Genomic DNA, 24290 nt, shown 5'->3' on the forward strand with positions numbered 1-24290 from the left:
GGCTCCATTTGTACAGAGAGCTGGCAATACCAGATAGAGCTGGTCTGAGTGTAACACAAAGCTTAGTCAACAGAAACACGATTGAGGCGAGCTGGTTTAAGGCATTTCTCCAGAGACCTAGAAAACCACTGCTCAGACTCCTTAACTGGTTGCACTGGCCTCCAGCTCGCTTGCTGGGCTTACTACTTACTACTCACTCCTCAAAACCCCACCTCATGTTGTGTGTGAAGGTCTGCTTGCGGTGCTCCAGCTCCTCCATGCCATACTCCTTCCCATACTGCTCGGTATAGTGGGTGAACAACTGATGCGCTCGGTCTGCCTCCTCATACTGGCTGAAATAGTCCTGCATGGGATTGGCCAGGATCCTGTGCTCAAGTCCAGGCCCGGGAAACCCTTCACATTTTAACCCTGGAAAAACATAAGAAACACACCTATAAGTCACAGCTCTTGCTCTCAAGCTTGTATTGCAAGTTGTGATCATATTCAACATGTTTTATTATGTGCACATGCTATACCGCTAAGAATTCAAACCCTTATCACAAACGAATGCACCAGGCTGTGCACCACACTTAACACAGGAAGTAAAATGTCCTAAATTGAATTAAACCCCTTTTTTCCACGCCTTCATGAACTACAGGCATCTAGAGCTCTGCAGCAAAGCACATGTTCTGCCAACTCATGGGACATTTGAAAGCTTTGGAGTTAAACAGTACATATTTCTCCAAAGACCGCATCTGCTGGTTGAGCAGAACCACAACTAAAATTTACAATTTGGTGGACTGGTTTTGGCATTTCTAGAGGCCTGCCCACACTGGACCTACAGAGTGCCCCAAAGAACTGTAAAGGCCAGCTGGCTAGGGACTCACCTTTGCATTAGTGGACTACTAACCATACACACACCTTACATGTGGACCAAGCCATATATCTTTGCGTGTGCACCTTATCACAACCCATCCTACTGTAGGTTCAAAGTCATCCCTAACCTCACAATGACTAAGCTGCACAAGGAAGGGAAGTTGATCAAAGCCCCAATAATGGCTTTTCCTCTTCATACAGTCTTTCACAAGGCCTCAGGTCCTTCTAACCTCCACAGTTTGGGGTAGTTTCAACACCCTTAATAAACAGGGCCCCACTTCCCACATGGATACTCACCCTCCGGCAGCATGAAGACCTTGCTGCAGAAACGTTTGGAGAATTTGTGGTAAGACACCTCATACTTGTCATAGTGCGAGCCCAGCAGGCTGTTGAACCCCCTCATCTCGTAGTGCACTGGGACAGGCCCACTGCTGCTGTTAGTCACCCACAGGGTGTAAACATTCCTCTTCTTGCCCCAGGTGGTCACGTTCTGCCACACCGTGCAGGGCCGCCTGCGGAAGTGCTCCCGACGGATGGGCTAAAAAAAAAAAATTCGAGTGTAAAGGTCCAAAGGAGACTACATAATAATCAAAATACGAGTAAGTAAATACTAGCCCTGGTACCAGGCATCTGCACATCAATCGTAACTAGCGTTGCAGTGAGACGTGATGTAAATTGCTAAACAAAGCACTACCTGCCATTCCAGTATCGATATCCAACAGCGCTACGCATATTCCACTAACAAAACTACAGCACAATGCCATTCCTATAGTGTTACCCACATTGCTCTGCCATAGCAATTTTTTGGGTGGACCTTTGTGTTGCACCTAGCGGAGGTGCAGGAGTGGTATTCTTGCAGAGTTTGATCATCTACAGCGTTTGGTTTAACTTGGAGTCTCTAGCAAGTACTACTCCATGTTCATAGTCTAGTACGTACATGTAGACTTTTTGCCCTCGAGGCTTGCCTAGAAGTAGGGGAACGCTAAGTATGCATTGTGTAGAAGATACTTCTTGTGCCCTACAGTATTCTTGGACTCAAATCTTTCCCTGCAAACCAGCTGCACTTTAAGTGAAGGGGGTCCAATCTATTGTGTCAGACGGGTCTTCCCATCTTCACAGGTTTAAAACAGCCAACCTTGTCCATCTTTTGCTTTCATCTGGTTTAAACACCATACTTTTCTATTCAGGAATAACCACCATTTATATGAATTCATGTTATTTCAGAGTTACAGTACCAAAACAGTTCATACAAAATTGTTAGGTACCCTTTTCCTAAAATCTCTCTAAACAAACCACTGGCCCGTCCTAGAATAAGTTTTATTTTACAAATACTTAGGAAAAAAGCTTTTAAAATGATTACGAAATCTAGAACCAATGGTTCCACTCAAACCCTTGTACATTTAAAGTCTACTGTAATTCAGCAGAATAGATACAGCTTTTGCCCCGAGGGCAGTGGTAGAAAAGGATTCCTTCTGAAATGTGCCACAACGTGCTTAACTGATTTAGTGGTCTAGGATCGGAACACTTGAAATCTCAATTATCGATCATGTATTGCAAGAGATACATTCTAGAACAGAGAATCTGTTTTGACGAGTCGTGTACTACGCTTTTTCTGCTTTTCTTTTGAACCCCTTTCCCATTCAATCTGTATGATTTCTACAAGTCAGGGAACAGGGATCTCGACTGAGTGGAGTTTCAGTTAAAGTTTGGCCACTGGTTCCAAATTACAAGTATAAAGGCAGACACTGATCCCACGCTGCAGAACTGAGAAATATCTAAAAGCTAGGAGTATAACAAGGAGACTTCTTTGTAGGCACTTTTAGAGTACATACATACTAGAAACGAGGGCTTGTGATACAGATAGCTTCCATCAACGATTAGGCTCCGGGATGACCATCGATTTCATTACCATTTGTTTCTCAATTTCATGTAATGTATTTTTGCTTTTCAATTTATTTTTTTTAATTCCTGCAATAGCTTTGGGACAAGGCTTTAATTGAAGTTTTGAAAAATACTCTGGCGGGGAGATTTAGGTCCCCATGTTTTGGGGATATGGGTTCCAGAACTCACCAATAGAATCCTTCAGTCTGACAGGAATGATTATCCAATATACTTCATCTACAGCTAAGGCGTGGGCATTGGCAATTGGTCTTTGATGTTCGGGTCGTATCTTACCAGAGGTAAGAGAAAGTCCAACTGGGCTTCACTAACAAAGGGACTTGTAATAACCATCAACCGTGTGAAGATGGAGGAGTGTTGTCTTGGAGAGAAGTTCTAATTTTATATTAACAGTTATATAAATCTATTTGATGCCATGCAACTGATTGTTATAAAATTCATATAGCCATTAAAGAAAAATGTTGTGTTGATCATTGCTTAGTGGGAATTAGATCAAATCTGGGACTTAAAGGGTGGCAAGAGCTAAAGGTGGTCAAGATTGTTTGGTTGTTCATTAATACCCCCATAGTTATACCAGTGCACCTCAAGTGTAAGAGCAGAGGGATGTGGCAAAGGGAACAGATCACAAGGGTCTGACGTGTGGTGCTCAGTCAGCGTCAGGCTGGAGGCCAGCTCAGCAAGTTGGGTTTCTTGCTCAAACCACATCCTCAAATGCAGCCAGTCACTTTCTGAATAACAAAATGGAACGGAAAGGGACTCGGAATAATTAAGAGTAGCAGCAAATAACGCAAGCATTCGATAGTCACCTCATTTTTATAAACCACAGTTATGGGAGATTCAAACAAAGATCACCATTTAGTAACAAATCCACCTCTAATTGCTCTTCTAGGGCATTCAAACTCTTCATGAGCTCTTTGGAAGCCTCACCTTGAAACCCTCCAAGTTGGGCAAAACTGATTGAGGCAGGACTGGGTTCTTGTCAGTGCCATTGACCTGGAAGCATTTTCGGACATTGACCTCAGTTTCGGTTGTTTCAGGACTGATTTTGTAAGCAACTCCAGAGGGCACCTCGAATCCATGCTGGTAGGTCACAACTTGTCCTAAAGGTTGTGAAAAAACATGTTAAGATCAGTTTATATTACCTCAAACATTTGCCTGGTCAGAGATTCACATCCTGACCAAGGGAGCAGGTACATAGCGATAGTGTAATTGCATACAACTACAATGTGCCTCAATTGACACACTAACATTTCTATTACACTAGATGTGAATCCAAGGGCAAATGTGCAGCTACAGAAACCAACCTTTGCAAATACATTCACACGCACTGGTCTGATTGGCATTTTCTAGGTAGAGGGGGATGGGGGGGATGAGGGAGAGCAGAAAGTCTGATGAACGAAAGTGATGCCCCCCAACTGAAGGGGGCAACACATTTAAAACTGGATTCAAGATTACATTTTGCTCTACTGCAATTACAACAGTCACTACCAGAAATGCTACAGTTTAGATTGCCTCCTAGTCAGTCAATATGTGCTCCAGGGCCAGAGACAAACATTGCATGATCAACTCCCATATCTCCACCTTCTACTCCAACAGCTGCCGGTCAAGATCAGAGATCTAATAAAGTAGAGCAGGTGCATTCTGTGATGTAAGGAACATCTGACACCGTTTTTCTGAAAAACAGGGCTTTGCCCATTCACTTCCCTGTGCAGAAGACTGAAAGTGTACTGGTCGAAACTGTTCTTTGTTACTACAGGCACCTGAAATGTGAACCCTGCCCCCAACCCTAGGGGTTGGAGGATGGACGGACCCACACACCTTTCGTTTGCATACAAGAGTTACAATACTTGGGTGGTGCATTACAGTTTATCTACGATGTATCCACTGCAACCTTTAACAGACAAACATTTACATTGTTACCTTATATTTACCTCACAAAAATAGTTTAAGCCAATGCACAATTCTGCAAGGAGATTAAACTGATAAGGGGGAATTGAAGGGGAAATTTTGTTCAGTTACTAATGTGAATGATCCTGCTACTCTATGTACAATGAATAGATTTGTACTCCTAAAATCAGTCTGCGAACATGTTTGGACACAAAAAAATAACGTGTGTCTGTCAAAATGTCATATGAAAAAGCTGTTTTAGGAAAGAGTGAATTGCCAGAGGAAACCGGTGTGGAAGAGATGCTGAACTTCAGTTGTAATTTCAGCCATTACAAAAAAAAATGCCATAAATGACAAACTAGCTCCCTCACATTTTAAACGAGAGGGTTTTACATCGTTAGGAAAACACCTAGGGGCACATTTACTTCAACCTACTCCCCAGGAAAGGCTTAAAACTGAACACCTCCTATTCAGCACATGGTGTTCATTATAAGAATGAATGCATGTTAGAAATGGGATCTGTTAGAAATGGGATCTCTTGTTGGCAAAGGCTTGCGCCAAAGCCAGGCAGAGACCACACTAGTCAGGGAATGGGAGTTACACGCCAAAGAACCCCTGCTCACCCATTTGGTAGCAGGGCACGAGCAGTCAGGCTTACCCCAGAGGAATGTGTAAAGCATTTGCGCATGCACACAGCAAGGTCCCAGGCACACTACAAAAGGAACTCCACACAAAGTTATATCAAAAATAGCCTTTGTATTCTCATAACACATTAGAATAGTAAACATGGGGCCACCTGGCACTGGGTCATATCTACAATGGATTATATACACACCTGATGGGGCCAACTGGACCACTGTCAGAACCATCAGAAAGCAAACTTAGTAAAAGTAAACATAAACATACAACCTGTAACCACTGGTACTCACTGTACTTAGCATCAGCCTGCAACTTAAACTATGTTATGCACAGTATCACATCAGGCGCAAATTACATTCTGCGCCAACCTCACCAGGATAACCACATTATGCAATCTTCTCATAAGTCTAATCACCTTAGACCCTAACCTCCTAAGCATAACTCACATTAGGGGCATAAATCACAGTAAAACATAATCTCACTAGCATTATCCATAAAATGCAAAACATACCTCTAAATGTGGTTTTTGATTAGTAGGTTAACACAGGGTGCATAAAACATAGTACAGACATTACCTAGGACCACCTAATCACATTAGAGCCTGGCACCCGAGAATCCTAACAGTCCCCCTGGCCATCTCCAACAAGCATTTGCAATGCAATAGGTCTCGCATTAGGAAAGTTTGAGCTATTGGTATTGTAAATGACATTTTTTATGTGTTGGTTTTGAAAAAAGTGAAATTAATAGCTTTGTCATTTACAATGCCAATAGTTTCAACTTTCGCAAATGTGACACCTATAGTATTTGTAATGCAATGTGTTGTATTTACGTGACTTAGATGTATTGATATTACAAACAACATTTGTTTTTATAATTCACACTTTAAAAGTTATTGTAATTTATAATGGCAATAGCTTTTGTAAATAACTTGTGAAGATTATGTTCTTGGCTTTTTGTCACAAAATACAATGAACAGAAGTGAAATATTAAAATCTGTGACATTTGTAATAAAGTTTGAAACATTGAGAGAACATATTTGAACCAGTTGAATGGGTGCACAGATTGATGCTGTGGTTGTGCTGAGTGATGTTGTAGTGGCGACGAATGATGCTGTAGCAGCGCATAGTGATGTTGTGGTGCCCCTGAGTGATGCTATAGATAGGAGGTGGATAGAGTGAGGGCGATAAACACAGTATATTCATGTTGCATGGAGTGCAGTGTAATTATGTAGCACTGAGTGGTATTTGGAGTGTATGTTGCGCAGTGTAATTATGTATTGTATAATTATGTGGCATTGAGTGGTATTGTTTGGAGTGTATGTTGTGTTGAATGCAGTGTAATATGAAGCATATAATTATGTGGCACTGAGTGGAGTATATGTTGTATTTATTAGAGTGTAATTATGTGGCACTGAGTGGTATTGTTTGTCCAATGAGAAGGCAGCCAATGTAGTGAGAGACAGGCCATCTCACCTTCTGAAGTAGGTAGAGAGCGCAGGCAGGCCCGCTAGAGAGCATGTGCACTTCATAGTTAAGTAGCGTGTATACCCAAACTCACCTAAGCCAATGCAAGAAAGGGCAGGGGGGTTGGGGGGGGGGGGGACCTCCGTGAAGCCGGACAGGCCAGTTAAAAGTTCTGAATAGGGCTAGGATAAAGACATAGCCTCAAATTAAAATGGCTGAGCTAGTGACACATTTCCCCACAGTTGGATTAAGCAAATTGCTGCATGATTTCTAATAAAACATTACTCTGGTACAGCCTGTAGCTGGATGAGATTGGAAATGGATACTCGAGCAAACTGTTTCGGCAATGAAAAGCTGAGGCAGGCAGTGACATAAAAGAACAAGGGGGTTGGCAGTCTAGAGAGGCACATAGATTGAGACCATGAAATGTAGAAAAGCCAAGGAGAAAATTGATAGAGGCAGAGAAGTAATGCAGTCCGAGATTAGGCGAAAGGAGATCAGGAAAAGTGGCCACATTATGGGAGCAGGGGTGGTGGAGAAACAGAGGTGGACAGGCAAGAGCACGATAGAGAAGAGAATGGTAAAGTGGGGATAGCGTCAAGGGGAATATATATATATATATATATATATATATATATATATATATATATACACACACACACACACACACACGTCAATGCAAATCATAAAAGAAAAACATGAAAGGGGTAAACAAGCAGCAAAACTTAAAAAAAAGACAAATCAAAGGATTGAAATGTGAGTGAAGTAATGAAAATATATGAACCGACAACTGCGGGAAAAATAACCCCAAGTAGGTGAGCATGAAGGTAGTAAAAAGAAAAAACTAAGGAGCACAGGCAAGATGGAAACAAACACGAGGAAACAAGCTCTCGGCATTGTGGGGGCTGGGAGCGCATTCCTTTGAAGTCTGAAGCAGGGGCGGGGGAGCGGATCCCTTTGAAGTCTGATGAAGAGGCTTGTGGTGTGCTTTGTGCACGCACCTGAATCACATGAACTGGACGGAATCTGCTGTTTAGGTACACTTTTCGGAAGCCTACTATAATTGCCGATCAACGCTTATGCATTGATACAGCAAGACCTAAAAAGGGGGCTCAAATGCCCCATGTCCCAAGAGTCAGGGTGCGCTGCTAAGGCAGCAGAAAGTCAAGGGTGCACACTGTGCAGGCCTAAATGTTGCAGCTGGCACCAAGGGCTGCGCAGCTGTGAAGATATGGGCAAAGGAGTGCATCTTACTCCTAACTTCAATCGGACATACCACCCAAAGAACTGAGGCCTAAACGATGCAGCTGCCCACTACTTGCTGGGCATATTTAAATGTGGCCTGGCACTATGGTGCCATCTGGAGCAATTTGCCAAGGTTGCAGCAGCCTGCGCTGGTGCGGTGCAGCTGTGAGGCATGAAAAAAGCCCTGGCCCTGCAATGCCCTCTGGCCCAAACAGGACCTTTCAAATCACTTGCCCCAGGTTAGAGCCACCAAGGCTCTAAGATATGCCCCTCGTTGGATGGAGCGCTTGGGGAGGTGTGAACAAATGATGCCCCCCAAGCCCCCACAGGGACTTGGGAAACAAATGGTGGCCACCCATCCGAGATCAGCCCTCACTCACCGGTCTCTACCTCGCGGCATGACTCCTCTTTGGTGCTGGCGCCTGCGGGACTCCATCATGGAAGCCTCGTGCAGGCAGGCACCAGGAACGCCTCATAGCTTCACCTGGGCCCCCTCCTGGGACTCATATCTTAAGGCATGCTGGGCTCTTGATGAGTCTTCTCAGGTTGCAGGGGCAAGACTACATCTGCAAAACCAGAAGTCCCGCCTGCCACCAGGCACAAGAATGCCTGACTTCTGCTTTTTCTGCAGCGGTGATCTTGGTTCTCCTGGCACAATGAGGGGTAGGTTCCCTCTTCATTAAAATTATTAAGCGGGGTGGGCACCCTCGCACTAATTAAAAATCAAAGTGAAGACGCAGGTTGGACTCCCGCTATTAAAATATAAAAAAAGCGGCCATGTGGGGTGGGTACCCACTATTTTAAAGAATCCTCAAGCGGGGTGGGCTCCCGCCTCTCTCCCCTCCAGCAGGGGCAATTCCTACATTGGAGATTCCCTCTGGAAAGTTTGCAGTGCCAGAGCCCTCGTGCTCCTTTTCTCGTGGGGGAAATCAAATTAAAGCATCACGCTCACAGGGCACAAAAGGATGCAGCAGTCCTTCTCCAGGAGAGGACAGGTCCTGGAAAAATGAAGGGGCAGAGTAGGAGCCAGCACAAAGGGCCCTCCAGCAGTGAGGCAGCCCCCATGGCAGTCCCTCCTGGGCCCCAGCAAGCTCCCCCCTCAAGTCAAGTGAACAACACACATGGAGGTCACATGCCCCATTGTATATGCCCTTTCCCCTTTGTGTCACAGCACAGGGCTTGGGGATACCAGTCAGAACTGGTTTGGGGGAGCTTTGGAGCACAGTTTTGCTCAGCTCCTTTGTCAGGTGGGGCTCAGTATTTAGACACCACAGGGGGCTGAGCCAGCATTGGAGGGAAGGCACAGCCCTGTTCAGGTCCCAGGCGCAACTCCTCCATCTGCATGCCGATCTCCCTATTCACCACTGGGCAGACTCATCCTGGCTCTTGGAGCCACCCACACCATCCAGCACCTGTCAATCACAAGCCAAGTCACATCAGGAAGGCAGTACACAGAATTGCCAACTTCTAAAAGTGGCATTTCTCCACCAGTCACCATAAATCTGTGCACACCATTGCGCAGCATTTATCCTCACAAGTTCTACATACTAAACTCGCCCCTGCACTCCTCATACCAGGAATTACCATTGACACATCCCCATGCATTCCTATAGTAGAGCAAGCCAATCTCATTACATGTACTCCGAGCGCACCCACTTTACACGGTGCCACAGTGCTAGAGTGCGCAGAGACCTAAAATCACTACCACTATGTCAGAGATAAAGGAAAAAAGTTCAGGGGTAAACCTGTCAAAAGGGCCAAGTCCAGCAATGCACTTACATTGTTCATTTCAAGTCATGTTTAAGCTACATGAGACCACTAGGGAATCAATTTACAAGACTGCTGCTGATTTACAGATTTCAGCTTTCCAGACAAGTTTGACATGGATGAGAAAGATTTGATAATTTATAGAAAAGGTCTGTTTAGCTTTCCAGAGTACTAAGCCATATGTCTACGACATACACTGCTGTCTACTCTACAGGTGTACGAAACTTATGTCATGAAGAGATTTTTGCACACTAGTTGAAAATTGGAACACTGGTGAAGATGTGTTAAGAACACTAGATACACCACCTTTACAATATTTACATGCAGACTAGATATGGATATTTTCTCCAGCAATACTTCCATGTGGTCTCCGTATGGCCCAAATAGGGACTAAATGAGGAAGTAGAGGTTCTTTATGAACTAGGTCCGCCCTCCTTTATTGTACTATAACTGAAACCTGATGGGTCAGGTAAAGGACCTAGTCAATGGTTAGGGATAGAGCATCCAATCAGTGAGATTCAGAATGTGTCCAATCCCCTCACTCACCAGGGTTTCCCCACGGTGACATGCTTCATCATAGGGGCCATCCCAGCTCTCTACGAACTAGGGTATGCTGAGACTTACGAGATTTACATAGGAGCACTTATGTGGAAGACCATGTGTAGTGCAGAAAGTGTAGTGGGCTAAAGTGGGTTAAAAATACCTTGCTAGTGGGCAAAAAACTGTTGCTCCTAGATTGGTATGTCAAAAAAGGGGTGAAACAAGGAACAAACTAGTGAGTTAGAGATTCTATGTTTGGATCAAAATGTTTAGCCTACCCCCAAACCCTTCATATGAGGCACTGGAAAAAGAGGGGGCCCTACGGAGGCTACACCCACTCCCTCAAGGTCACTACCCATGTAGTAACTGCAGTGTCTGCCACCTAACTGCAGCCACTAAAAAAAGTGAACTGCAACACTACATGGGAACTGTGGAATTTTATGAACTGCAACACAACATGGGTAGTATACCTGATCACCTGCATGTGTAATCTCCACTATGTGGGGATGACAACCAGAAAAGTAAGGACGAGGACAGAGGAACACTGAAGCAACATAAGGGGTAAACGTGCAACAAGAATGACTAACCATTTCCTTGAGAAACTACACCCCCCACCCCCCAGTGACATGAGGTTGGTGGGACTGGAACACATTCAGTGTAAAGACAATTTAGAAAGAAATCTACACGAGAAAGAACGCTGGGCGTTTAAATTACATACTGACACTTGGGGCCTAAATGACGATATCCCCTGGGGGAGTTCTGTTAGTACTCCCTTACTAAAATATCTGTTTTTTCTAGCAACATATGTTTTGAGTCAATCACTATAACCTTAGGAGCATAGGATTCATCTTTGGTTTTTCCAAATACCCCCATAGAAATTGTAGTGTCGCGTTCTAGTCTGACGCGCCTGTGTGATGACGCTGCGTGCCGGAGCCAGAACGGAACAGCCCGCGCAGTGGGGGGGAAACTGAAAGCGCGCAAAGGATATCGCGGCATAAGCGACGGAGCTTTTCCCAGATAGACGCTCGGCGCTTCTTGTGATAGTTTTTTCTGAACCTAAATAAAGGAACCTGTTGCTACACCTGGCAGTCTCCCGGTATTTATTGAGGGGCATTTCAGTAACATACAGTGGCGACGAGGAGTGGGATACCCCCACCAGGTCCTCTTCAGCGAGCAGAACGGCGACACGACCACCTCAGCAACATGGAACGGTTGGATATAGCTGAAGGGAGGACAACCAACGGGGGACATACAGGAGGACAAGCACGCTATTCACAAGGAAGCGCGGCAGCAGCGCAGAGACTTGCAGCCCAAGAACCAAGAGGCTCAAGACCAGAAGCCCGAGCTCCCAAGGCAACAGGTGAGCGGGGATTGCACCCAGCTTAGACCCTGGCAAAAAAGGGAGGTAGTGACACGGGGGACGACAGGGAAAGCCGCCCCAGCAACTCACGAGGTGGGACCACCAGTGCACCCGGCAGCCCTAAAAGCCCAGGGGACAACTCAAATCGAGAGGGAAGTCTCAGTGCGCCAGGCAGCCCTCGAAACCGAGGCGAAGGACCAGGAAGTGTACCCAAGATGAGCAACCAAATGACGGCCCTCAGTGCACCTGTTCCTTTCCTACCCAGACCAGGAGAACCCCTGATGAAGTGGGAGGACTGGAGGGAATACTTCAAAAATTACGTGGAGGCGTTGGAAGATAAACCGAGAACCATTTCCTAGTGCCAGGAAGAAAAGGTTACTGCTGCATAACATGGGCCCGGAAGGTGTGAGTGTATTTGCAAACATTGTACCAGCGACAAGACAAGCTGCGGACGATGTTTTCAAAAACGCCCTGGAGGATTTGGACAATCACCATCGCCCCGCGGTGTGCGTATCCAGGCACAACTTTCAACAAAGGAAGCAGGAATAAGGCGAATCCATAGATGATTACGTAGCGGCGCTGAGACGGCTAGCCATCACGTGTAATTATGGACAGCTCCAGGATGAATATATCAAGGACCAGATAGTCATGCACACCACAAACAAGTCGGTCCAGGACAAGTTGTGGTCCCAAGGTGAGGCGTCCCTGAAGGATGTGATCGCAATGGTCATGAAGGCAGAACTTTCAAAACGTTGCGCAGAAGCAGCGAAAAAGGAGAACCCCAGAGACAAATGGTCAACAAAATAGATGAAGCTCAATCTTCATCCAGGCAAAGGAGACCCACAGGAGAAGGGAAGCACGATTCTAGGTGGGCAGGAAAACCAGGACCAGTGGGAAAACAATCCACGGACAACAAGTTCTCTTGTTACCGGTGCGGGAGCACAGCACACACTGCGCAGGATAAGCGGTGTCCAGCTTTTCGCGCCAGATGCTCGTTCTGCGGGCTGGTTGGCCATTATGAGAAGGTGTGCCGCAGGAAGGGAAAGAAATCTATGGTGAAATGCATCGAGCAGCGCCAGTCTGAAGACCTAGCGGAAGACGACCTAGAAGACGATGACCTGGTCTTATGCGTCGAAGAACAGGTACTGGATGTAACAGGCAAACGCTCAGACAAAACATGCTGATCGGAGGAGTGAAAGTTCACATCTATCGCCATACTCCATTTTCCAAAGATCCGTATGGAAGAAGACTTTGTGCCCACCCTCGGCCCGCAGTTACAACCACCCGACATAGGACCGATATCGTACACCAGCAACGCAATCCCTATGGTGGCGTTCCGCACACTGAAATTCGAGTTCAGGGGACGGTCAGCTACATGCAAACTATACGTAGCGGAAAGAGGACCCTCCGTACTAGGTTGGAAACCAGGGTGACCTTGGGATAAAATTAGACCGAGGAGGCAAAGAACAAATACTGCTGACGGAGGACAGTCGGTGGCCAGATCCGGAGAAACGGAAAAAACCTTCCCCAAAGTATTTGGATGCACGGTCGGAAAACTACACAAATTTGTGCACAAGATTCTGCTCAAGGAGGATGCTCGCCCTGTGTCCCACAAAGTCAGGAACATTCCCATTGCCGTGAAGGATGCTGTCCAACAGGAACTACGAAGACTGGAGGAGCAAGAGATAATTGAACCTATTGACAGTTTGGAATGGTTGACCCCCTTAGTCGTTGCCAGGAAACCAAATTGCAAGGTAAGTCTATGCGTGGACCTGCGCGAACTCAACAAATCCTGATTGTTGAAAAGTTCCCATTACCCAGAATAGAGGAAATGTTGGCGAAAACGAGAGGAGTGACATGGTTTTCCACTATCAACCTCACCTCCGTGTGTCAAATTGACTTGCACCCTGCGAGCAGAAGGCTCACCTCCTTCATCACGCCCTTCGGGTGTTATCAATTTTGCCGCATGCCATTCAGATTGGCATCGGTGGCTGCAGTCTTCCAAAAGCTAATGCACCGCCAGTTCAAAGACATACCTGACGACATCCTGATAAGGGCACAGGCCGAAAGTAACTAACCAAAGTATTGACAGTGCTCCAAGAGAAGGGCCTCACCGCCGAGTGGAGCAAGTGTAAGCTGGGCATGTCAGCAGTCACCTATCTAGGACATGAGATAGGGAGTCAAGGAATCACACCCAAGAGACAAAATGTGAGAGCCATTTGTGACACCAGGGCCCCCATCCAACAAAGAGGTGAGGTCATTTTTGGGAATGGCGGAGTATAGCAAATTCGTCAGACATTTTGCCACCAAGACCCACAGGCTCCGACAACTGATCAGGGACAAAGCGACGTTCCAGTGGGACGAGGAAGCCCAGAATGAATTTGATGAACTGAAAAGCAACATAAGCCAGGCGATACCCCTACATGGGTACGATCTGATGGGTCACACGATCCGGACTACAGATGCCAGTGAAAGAGGTTTGGGGCAGTGCTAGCACAAAAGAGACAATCACACTGTGGAAACTCAGCTTCGCCTCCCGGGCCCTGTCACCCATCAAACTTAAATATAGTGTCATTGAGAAAGATGCTTGCGGTCACGTGGGCCATGAGCAAATTCAGGCAATTCTTATGGGGCATCCGCTGCAAACGGACCACAAACCACTGGTCAAGGTGCTGACCTCCAGCGGGCATGACAGACGCCGCGCATTGCAAAAATGACACTCAAGCTGCTGGACACCTACGACGTTGAGTACTTACCGGGGACACGCAATAAAGTGGCAGACTATTTGAGCAGAGCCTCAGCCATGGAAGAAGCACCGTTGGTCCCATTGGGCACAGACGAAATGGTAGCGGCTATGGCCGACTCAGAGAAGAATATCAGCAGGCAAGAGTGGGCCCAAGCCTATGAAGGAGACCGCGAAATGAAGGAAGTCAAGCAGTTTTTGATCTCCGGATGGCCAGAAAAAAAAAATAAATCTTAAAGAGACTATGAGGAAGTACTATGAATCGCGCGAGGAGTTGTGAGTGATTCGGGGATCTTCTTGTACCGAGGAGATAGGGTGGTCCCATCAACGACACTGCTCCCACTGCTGCTGAACCAACTCCATGAAGGGCACCTCGGCATCGTGAAGATGCGCGTGAAACAAATGTACTGGTGGCCGGGTATGGACAACCAGATAGAGCGTCAAGTGAGAGAATGTATCAGGATGGTAACAATTTAACCAATATGGCAAACGGATCCACTAGACACAGCAGTCCCCATATGACTGACATTATGTATCAAGGTACCATCACGGAAATCCTATTGACTCTTACATAGTTACCATGGACATTCTAACGGTCGAACTATATTCCCTGTAAATGTCCATGCCATTAACAAACAAACGTGGGATTGATTATCAGGCAATAACTATTTTTTCCAACATTTGTATCCTCCAGTAAGAATATATTTCAATTTCCACAATTTTGCAGTTTAATAAGTTCTCTTTAATCATACTGTTTTATTTGGCAATTGAAACCCCCGGCCACCTATTTGCCCCCATAAACCACTGGTTTTGTGAACTCTACCATAAGACGGCGCCCACCCGCGTATTCATCCAAGGTGGCCGACACCAGAAGCCATAGTGGCGGCCATTTTAGAAATTAAGCTCCCGCGGTCTAGTCATTCTTGTGAATGACTTGGCGGAAGCGTCGGTCTTCCACCACTGACACGGCAAGATGTGGTCCGGTGGGGAGACAAATAGGTTACTGCCTGCGAAGTGTTCAATTGAAGTAAGTGTTTTTTTCACAGGCAATCCTTAGCAGTAGGAGAGACCCGATCTAACCAGGGATGTTTCCTAAACTAAAGGCCATTTCTCCCCATTTTTCCCGCTTCCTTCATTTTTCAAAGACCGTGCAGTTCGATATCCCAAGACCTCTGCGGTCCATGAAGCACAATTTTGCTTCTTTAGAAGTATGTAATACTAGACAAGTAGTATCATGGACTTATATGGGTGTATGTCCTTTGAAAATCATGAGGTTTGTGTTTTTGTATGTATTTATATACATGGTCACCAGCAGCACTGTTTTCCAGCATGCCGTTTTTCCTACACAGGTTAAAACCATGCGCTGAACTGAATTACTGCATGCACCAATAAGGAGCAATTTAGAGTTTGGAAGCGCATTAAATTACAATGTATACCCACCTACTCTACGAGAGAGGTGGGCCTTTATTCCCACAACCAGGTTTTATTTTTCTATTCAACACAGATACTATGTGACAAAAGTATTGATCGTATGTATAGTAAATGCATGTTATTAGTTGCAGCGTACATTTCATTTGTTTAATACCTTTATTTCTGTTCTTAGGCTATTTAGGAGGGGCATACACAGGGCTGGTCCCGGTGTGGTCCTGACGAAGAGCTTAGCCTAAAACAGATTGATCCATACATAGAATCTCTAACTCTTTATAGTTAATTTGTTCCTTGCGTCACCCTTTTTTATACATACCAATCTAGGAGCAATAAAGTATTTTGGCCCACTAGCAAGGCATTTTAACCCACTTTAGCCCACTACACATAGTCTCCCACATAAGTGCTCCTACGTAAATCTTGCAAGTCGCAGCACGCCCCAGTTTGTAGAGAACTGGGATGTCCCCTATGATGAAGCATGTCACCGTGGAGAAACCCTGGTGAGTGAGGGGACTCAAGAAATAAATTTCTTTCCTGGAGTCATTCTGGATCTCACCAATTGGATGCCCTATCCCAAACTATTGACTAGGTCCTTTACCCGACACCTTGGGTTTCAGTTCTAGTGTCAGTATGGCCTACAGTTCTAGTGACTTTGTACAGTCCTGGAATGGACAGTACAGAGCCAAATGAAGGTGCCACCCTTTTGCAGACCTCAGTTCTGTGTTGAAAGAATGCAGTGCTCTGCTGCACACTGATGCCAGATTTACAGGCAGTACACTACAGACTAGGTCATCGCCAGAGATGACAACTCAAGCCTTGAAAGCAGATGTCAGATCCTCAAGTGTGCCGAAGGTGTCGGCCTTCAGGTGCATTAGGGCACAGCTAAGGCGGAGGAGCATCACCCCACTGCTCTGAGCAGCAGTTAAAAGGAATACTAAAATAAGATTCAACATCATTTTATTTTTCTGTTTCTTGGTGTGTAGCCAAGAAAGCAGGGGCAAAGGAGAGGAGTGCTTTGCCCACTCCAAGTGTGCACAAATGTTTGTCTTGGACCAGCCAAACATTCATGTGCACTTTGCATGTTCTCCACCCAGGCCGCATAAGTCTGGGTGAAAAACATGCCCAGGCTCCAATCCCTGTCTGAGCACTGAACCACAGCACTCTGACCAAGCAAAACAATGCAATTGTGATTGGCTAGGGGAGTCAGGAGCCTTGGTGCTTCCTGCTGTCAAGGAGCCAAAGGGGAGCGAGAGGTGGGAGTCGGCAAGTGTTTTTCTTCCCCTATGCCACCCTGTTAAATAGCAGCCGCCACAGTCAGGGCACACTTATCAAATGACTGAGTCCTGGCCAGAGCCTGATCAGAAAGGGAAGCTTTGTTACAGAGCATTGGAAGTCACATTCAAAGAAAAATGTTCCACTCCAAGTGAATAACCAATCTTTACCCTTGTGACAAAATCACAACATGAAGTCCTGCCCCCACTCAAAGTCCCCAGGTAAGTCAAAAACATGCCACGACCACAAGAAAGCAATGTGGGACTCAAGCTCACCCCCTCATCCTGCCAGGCGAAGGCTGGCAGAAGTCCCAAAGGCAATACTCAAGGAGCCTTTGCTCTCAGCTTTGTTTGGCTCGGACCGGCTCATGCAACTGGTCGCAGTGAGCTTTGTACTCCCAAGGTCATAGTCACTCTGTAGAAGATAGCAGCTTCAGTGAGGCCAGGACGCAGATCTTCCATATGGCCTCTCGACTGCTCAGAACCTGTACCCTTCTTGCCCAGCCCCCAAGACAGTCAAAACACTGATGCCTTCTGCAAGAACGTCCTTAACGAGCCTAGCATTAAGGCCCGCAAATGAAGTTTACTTTCTGGACAGGTACCCCCTAACCTTATGGATATGGCCAGTGAGTTCCTGTCAGCCATTCAGAAGACGAAGGTTTCACCGGTACAGATGCTCAAAACAGACTGGATGCGGCAGAGTACTTGTTACATGAGAGGCTAGATACCACAACAGCATAGGACATGCCATCAGCAGCAGTGTAGTGCTTTGTAGGCTCTCCAGGTGAGCGAGAGGGCGCAAGACAGCCCTCAGTTATTCACTAAGGGATGGGGATGGTTGCAGCTCACGGAGGTGAGGGTGACACTTGTTTCTGTAACTTGATGACAGACTGCAAAAGGTGGACTTGCTGCAGTCACGTCTCAACCCTCCAGACAACATACAAGCTCTTGACCTCCTTCAGGATTTCCATCAAAAAGCTGAATCCCCACATGGCTCCTGTGCACCTTCATGGCTATCCCGGACAGAGTTTAAGGCCTTTCAAAATCAGAGAAAATGAGGCACACTGAGTTAGATATTTCAGCTGTATCCTGGGTATCTGACTGTTTTAAGGCTTATTGGGCACCTTACCACGTGCATACTCCATGATAGATATCGGTGGCAAATGCAGAACCCAGCAATGGAACATGGGGTTGCAATGGACGCAACAGCAAGTCTCTGCAGCGCCGTCTAGAGACCACAAGCTCAGGACATCATATAGTATTAAACTAGCACCAATTGAATTGGCAGGACTAGCTTGAATGCTAGTCATAACTGAATCACAATAACTGGATTGAGGATGACATCTGGGGGAGGTGGAGATCAAAGGCTTCTGTCACCATCATAGAGCCAGCCCCACAAACCTTGCAGATCTCTGGATGATCCGCTTAGCCCTAAATCATTCACCATCAAGGTAAGGCTGGTGCAGGCCCTCTGGACAACAAACGCCAAGTGGACTTGTATGGGGGGGTCCTCGTTCAAGAAGCTGTGCCCCTCAATATTGCTGGATGAGCAAAAGATATTTCTGGTAGCCAGTCACCTAGTGGAATCCTTGAAAAACAGAGCAGATGTCAGCTGGTGGACAACTAGGGGCACCTCAAAGAGGTGAGTCTACTTTAGATCAATTGGGCAATCCATGGAATAAATAGTCCCCCCACACAGCCACCAAAGACAAAAATACCCACTTCTGTGCAGAGAGGTCCTCCTAAAAGGCAATTAGGAATTAGGTCTGAAAGGGGATACAGAATGCCCCACCAGTACTAGTTGTGTGCAGTTGAGGAAAACTCAGGACAAATACGGCCCAATCATCTTAATACTACTGAATAGGCTTGCCTTTCCAGTGCGGTAGCCAGAACTCCCAGGCATTAAACCTGTGATCTAGCTAATCCTTTGGTAGGACTTCCTGTAAGAAGGGAGGCCTACGCCTGAAAGCCACAGCCGATGGCTCCATGCATGAGAAGAGATGACAGCCAAGTTATTTTGACTTGCCATATAAAGTAGAAGTCACCTCATCCCATGTGCATGCCAACCGTTCTGACGTGTTTGGCTTTATTGTTGAGCCAACAAGTCCTTGCACGGGGGGGTCATTGTTAATCTGGCGAACCTGAAAGAGCCGACCATTAACTGTCTTTAAATTGCCTGCCATGGTGTATTTCCTGAAGGATTTGGCTCCTATATTGCTCAAAAACCTGTTCCTTACGATCTTTGTGTATGCTAATAAATTCTGCTCAATTGCTCGCTGCGACTTCTGACAAAGACGTATTGTGATCACTTATGTGCACACAATCGATGGCATTAAAAGGAGTATTTAAGGTGATCACAGTGCAACCTCCTACACCAAATTACCAGACAAGTTAACAGGAAGACAGCCAGGGTATTTGGCACCAAAGTGCCATCACCATTCATGTCACTCACTTTCCTGCGTTTTGCTCTGCACAAGGCAATATAAAGAGGTTGAGAAATTAACTACAATCTGCTATGCCAGAAGGCCTGTGGGCTAGTTGCAATTTCACCGAAGCCAAGGCAGCAACACCACTTGTAAGGCGGTGCAGGTTTGTGGTTTTGGACAGCTGGCAGGATGCACTGAGCATTAGAACCTATTAGAAATCACTGCTGCCTAGATTGTCAGGTCCTAGGGGAGATTCATTCGGTCCACTCCGTCATGAAAGATTTTCTGATCTGAAACCACTCCAGACCCTTCAGCAAGTACTGCTAGATGCCCCATACACAGGTAAAAGGAGTACCTATAGGCTATAGAAATGAAAAGAAAGTGGATAACTCACTCCAGTCACGGGCCTCATTTTAATGAGGCTACAGAGAGGAGGGGGGGAATTCATGAATATAGCTAAAGTTCCTCTGGGTGCAGTGCACTGGAAAACCGCCAATGAATAACTGTAGTGGGACAGCAATTCCAAAGTCTTCAGTGAGCAATTGACAGATTTTCATCCAGCCAGGAGAACGGTTCGTACTCAAAGGCCAAGTATGTGGTTCAGGGCAGCAGGGATAACAGGGGATTGGTGGGGAACTGGCACCGACAGAAATGCTGTTAAGGAAGCATTACAACAAACCCATGCAAAAAGACTTTGAACCAGGGGTCCCTAGTGTAGACTGGCTGGAACACTAGAACAGAGACCAAATTGTTAGTTTTTACTGGCCACTAACTGGGGGCTGGCTTACACTACCATCCCACATCGTTCCATCACAGGTGTCATGGGACACGGCCAATAAAGTGGCCAGGCGCACGCACCCTGACAGTTTTACCACATAAGCCACTGTGTCCTTCCTCCTAGTGCATGGGGGCCTAGGGCCCCAACCCTTTACACCACCATAACGTCTAGCATATCAATGAACTATGCAAGATTTGGTGGGGCAAGGACATTGGTTATATTACTGCGAAAATACGCAGGGCTTCTTTTAGCAGAGCAAGATCAGTCAAGGGACAGTCAGAGTAAACCGACTAGTTCATGGTTAACCAGTAACTGCTGGAGATACCTTGTACTCTTACCACCCCAGCCCCCCTGAAAGTCAAGGCTGCCTATCACAGCAGACTTGTGTATCATTAACCTGCTTCAAAGATGACTGAAGGTGGGGGGGGGAAACCACAGCATTAAAAGGCAGACATAAGGTCTTTTCTATTGGCCAATTACAGGTGACTATGCAATGTCTTTGGGTACTTGAATCTCCTGGAAAAGGGCGGGGGGGGGGGGGGTCTTTTCTTCAATGTGGAAAATATGTAGTTGAACCTGAAGTTCACGAACCTCCGATTTAATAATCTTCACTAATCTACTCAAAGCGAGAACACAACTTATATTTCATCATGGATGAGTGTCTCCTTTGCATTCCCAGTCAAAATAAATCTGCCTGACAAGGTTAGTGGAATCTCAAGTGATACATCATCCCCCAAACCTGCCGCCTCTGTAAAACAGATGTCTTCACTTGAAAGATGAAGTCCGAGCCATGGAGCAGACAAGAGTCAACTCAAATGAAGTCCGCAAACTGAAAAAAGAATTTTGGAACAATCATAAGAAATGTGTATAAAATAAAACACAAACAACCTTCAAAAGCAAGCCTGTTGTGGACCGTAGCTTCCATGCGTTGCTCCATAAAGTAGATGTGTTCCACCAAATGTCCTCCATACAGGAGCCTTTTCTCCTCCCACCTGGCTGCCAATGGAGGGATGCTGCCTACTCTTTGTACAAGGATCTTACATTAAATAATCTGAGTCACTAGACAGATAGGATTACAGAATTCTTAGAAGCAGAAACAAACTGACTCGGTCCCTCCACAGAATACTTTGACTCAGACTTTCCCCAAGACATCAAAAGTGGCCCATTAAGGTTTTGCCCATTATAGTGCCAGCTGACTGGTGAGTACCTCTTGTCAGACCGGTTATAAAAAGCTCTTAGAAAGCTAGTCACCCATTGACTGGTTCAGCTGGCTTCAGGCAATTGCTATTAGTATCAAAACGACAGCATTGTGAGGATGGGGACATCCTAAAAACACTGCAACTGAGCACTAGATCCTCCCTCACAGCCCACAAGAGGAAAGGGGGACGCTGCATCATTTAAAACCTTCTCCTGAAGGAGGTTTTGGCCAGTGGCTTCATAGAGATGGCAATGCAGCCTTACTGGAGCGCAGGGTCCCTCACTTCTATTCCAGAATGCTAATAGCTAATCCTCCATCCACGCTTGCCCTTCCAGGTTACCTTTAGCACCCTTTTGCTGTGGAGGCAGACATCTACACAGCACCGCTCACACTATACCTGCACCATCACAGTAAATCAGCCTGGCACAAAAACAAAATCATGGCTGCTACACCTGAGCTTTTGTGATCTGACATGGAGGTTCTGAACTGCAGGCCAGGCACTTAAGCACATTTGTAGCTACCCCACTGCATGCCTTTTTTCCCTGCGCCTCCACTCTGGCCTGTGATCACAGCCTGAAGGGTGATTGGCAGGCTCCTGCATCCAGTACTTATGCCCTGAAGGGTACAGAGGTTGCCTGAAATGCAATACAACCTTCCTAGTTGCAATTAGAACTGTACGCCATTAAACAAGAACAGCCACAGTCATCTGATGCGTCCCATCCACCTCAACTTCTATACACACTGCACTCGGTTTAGCAGATGATGCAGCAGCCAGGGGAGACAACTGTCCTAGGGCAGAGCCAGTAATGGACACCGGATGATGTGATTCTGGGTGGTGAGAAAGTGCAGGTACCTTTAATCCCAGTACCGTTAATCCCAGTCATCTACTGCTGCCGGTCGCTCACTCCTGTAGTGCCATGCACCGCAGAAGGTGCTGTGGGGGGGCACCATGTCTAAAATTGCAACACTGTTCACTGTTGCCTCCGTCAAGTGAAGAGGGCCTGCTGCTTGGATTCCTGGCCTCAATACAAACATGGCATCTGGCTTTGCTTTCTCCGCCCCCACCCCCACCACCATGGGCATGGATCTCTTACAGGACACTTGCTTCTCCACCCATGACATGGGTTCCTCTAGCAACCCACGACCACTGGCGCGCCCTATCCGGGATATTGACTCTTATTTTCACCAACGGTACAAGACCCTCCCCTCTAGGGCACGAGGCACCCTTCAAGAGGTTATACAATTCTCTTCAGCCACTGGCTCATAAAAGCAATTTTTGACCAGATCACAGAAATCACCCTTTTTTTAAAGTTTCTTTTGCAGTAGTTATCTAGAATAAGCGATTTGGTACCTTGAGACTGCATGAAACAATGGTTTAGATTTCAGAAATTAAATCAAAAGGTGAGGTCCAGATGATTCACGATATTCTAGTGTTTCACAATCTACCACACTTATGGATTTACCAAACAATTTACTGATTTCACACGAGGTTTAGCTATAGATGTATGAATACTGACCAAATCTGCTGCAAAATTGGATTCCCTTGGCACAGAATTAAGAAAAGCCTCTCAATCTAAACCTGCCTGCCTACTGCATGAAGCAGGTAGCCCAAACAACGGTAAAGTTCAGCTCTTCGGCCGTTATGATTAAATCCGTATTTCCACAGGGAACCATAACATTTGGCTTGGTTCTGTGCACTGAAATGTTTCATACCACTATTTTATGCAATAAAAGCATCTAAACATGATTTACGACGAAGGAATGGTCTAGAATGAATACCAACTACCCTGGGGAAGTGGAAGCACTCCAGTTGCAAGTATTAAGAGAAACAAGCGATATTCTGCTTGTGCTTACACGTAAAATGCCAGACTATTGGATATGCCAGTCCTGGTGAGGTCTGTCATGTCTGCATTAAATACCTAATCTTTAAATTAATACCAGAAGAGCTTCTGGCTCCTTGCAGAGAAGTATGACTTTCTCATATCAAAATACAGACTATAGGAAGCATCATTCTGCCGGCCAGAAATAGCTTCCATTGGCATACCTGAGGGGCTATTTAAAATATAAAGTTATACTCCATCACATTCGATTTTAATCTCAGATACAGAAAATAATTCCGCCCCCACTTATTTTTCACCAGTACTGGCAAAGCAATAATGTGATAAACATACGAATGCTTGGATTTACATGCATTGGCACGTTAAAGCCGGATCCACAGACTTCTGCTTTTTTATAGAAGATGTCAACATGTCACATTTCCTTAAACCAGTGGTCGTACTTCAAGGGATAGTCACTGCACGGTGTGGTGTGCCCCTACTTTAGTCAATAGATGAGGTTCCCATACTTTGGTTTTAAACATGGGCCCCAAGGACGGCAGAAATAGCCCAAGGCCTCCAAGGCCTACAGATATGGATCTGCGTTTGTGGCCATTCTGGGAGAGCGGGTGGTCAGACAAGGAAAAGGACTGTATTTTCCTTCTTGCCCAGAGAAGACCAGGACAGTGTCTTCTGCTTCACTGCTAGAAGCTGCCCCCCCCCCCGCCCCCTTATTCTCTGGGTCTAGCTCCTGCTCACTTAAACCGTGACTTCAAGAAACTGTTCTCCCCCCCCCTTCGTTTATTTGTTCCCCAATGAAATTGATCCAAAGAAAAGACACATTGGAAATGTAGTGCGACATGTTCAGATGTGGTCTTTTTTTAAACCATACTACTTCCGTAGTGTAAGGCTATAAACAATGGATATTGAAATGGGTCCCTTCTGGGCCCTGTATTCATGTCCTTAACTTTGCCCTCACT

The 24290-nt window shown here is 46.0% G+C and overlaps 1 protein-coding gene across 1 annotated transcript in view; it reads right to left on the reverse strand.

Annotated features, from left to right (window-relative positions):
- The window catches only part of LOC147731750 (digestive cysteine proteinase 1-like), a 57443-nt gene that overhangs the window by 15201 nt on the left and 17952 nt on the right, over positions 1 to 24290 (reverse strand). Inside the window, exons 4-6 of the mRNA XM_086956870.1 lie at positions 3682 to 3854; positions 1153 to 1393; positions 213 to 408 (exon numbers count right to left, since the gene is read on the reverse strand). Coding sequence (XP_086812996.1) covers positions 213 to 408; positions 1153 to 1393; positions 3682 to 3854 — 610 coding nt within the window. The remainder of the gene's footprint in view (positions 1 to 212; positions 409 to 1152; positions 1394 to 3681; positions 3855 to 24290) is intronic.

Source organism: Lissotriton vulgaris, chromosome 2_1 (genome assembly GCF_964263255.1).
Source record: "Lissotriton vulgaris chromosome 2_1, aLisVul1.2, whole genome shotgun sequence".
Lineage (NCBI taxonomy): Eukaryota > Metazoa > Chordata > Amphibia > Caudata > Salamandridae > Lissotriton > Lissotriton vulgaris.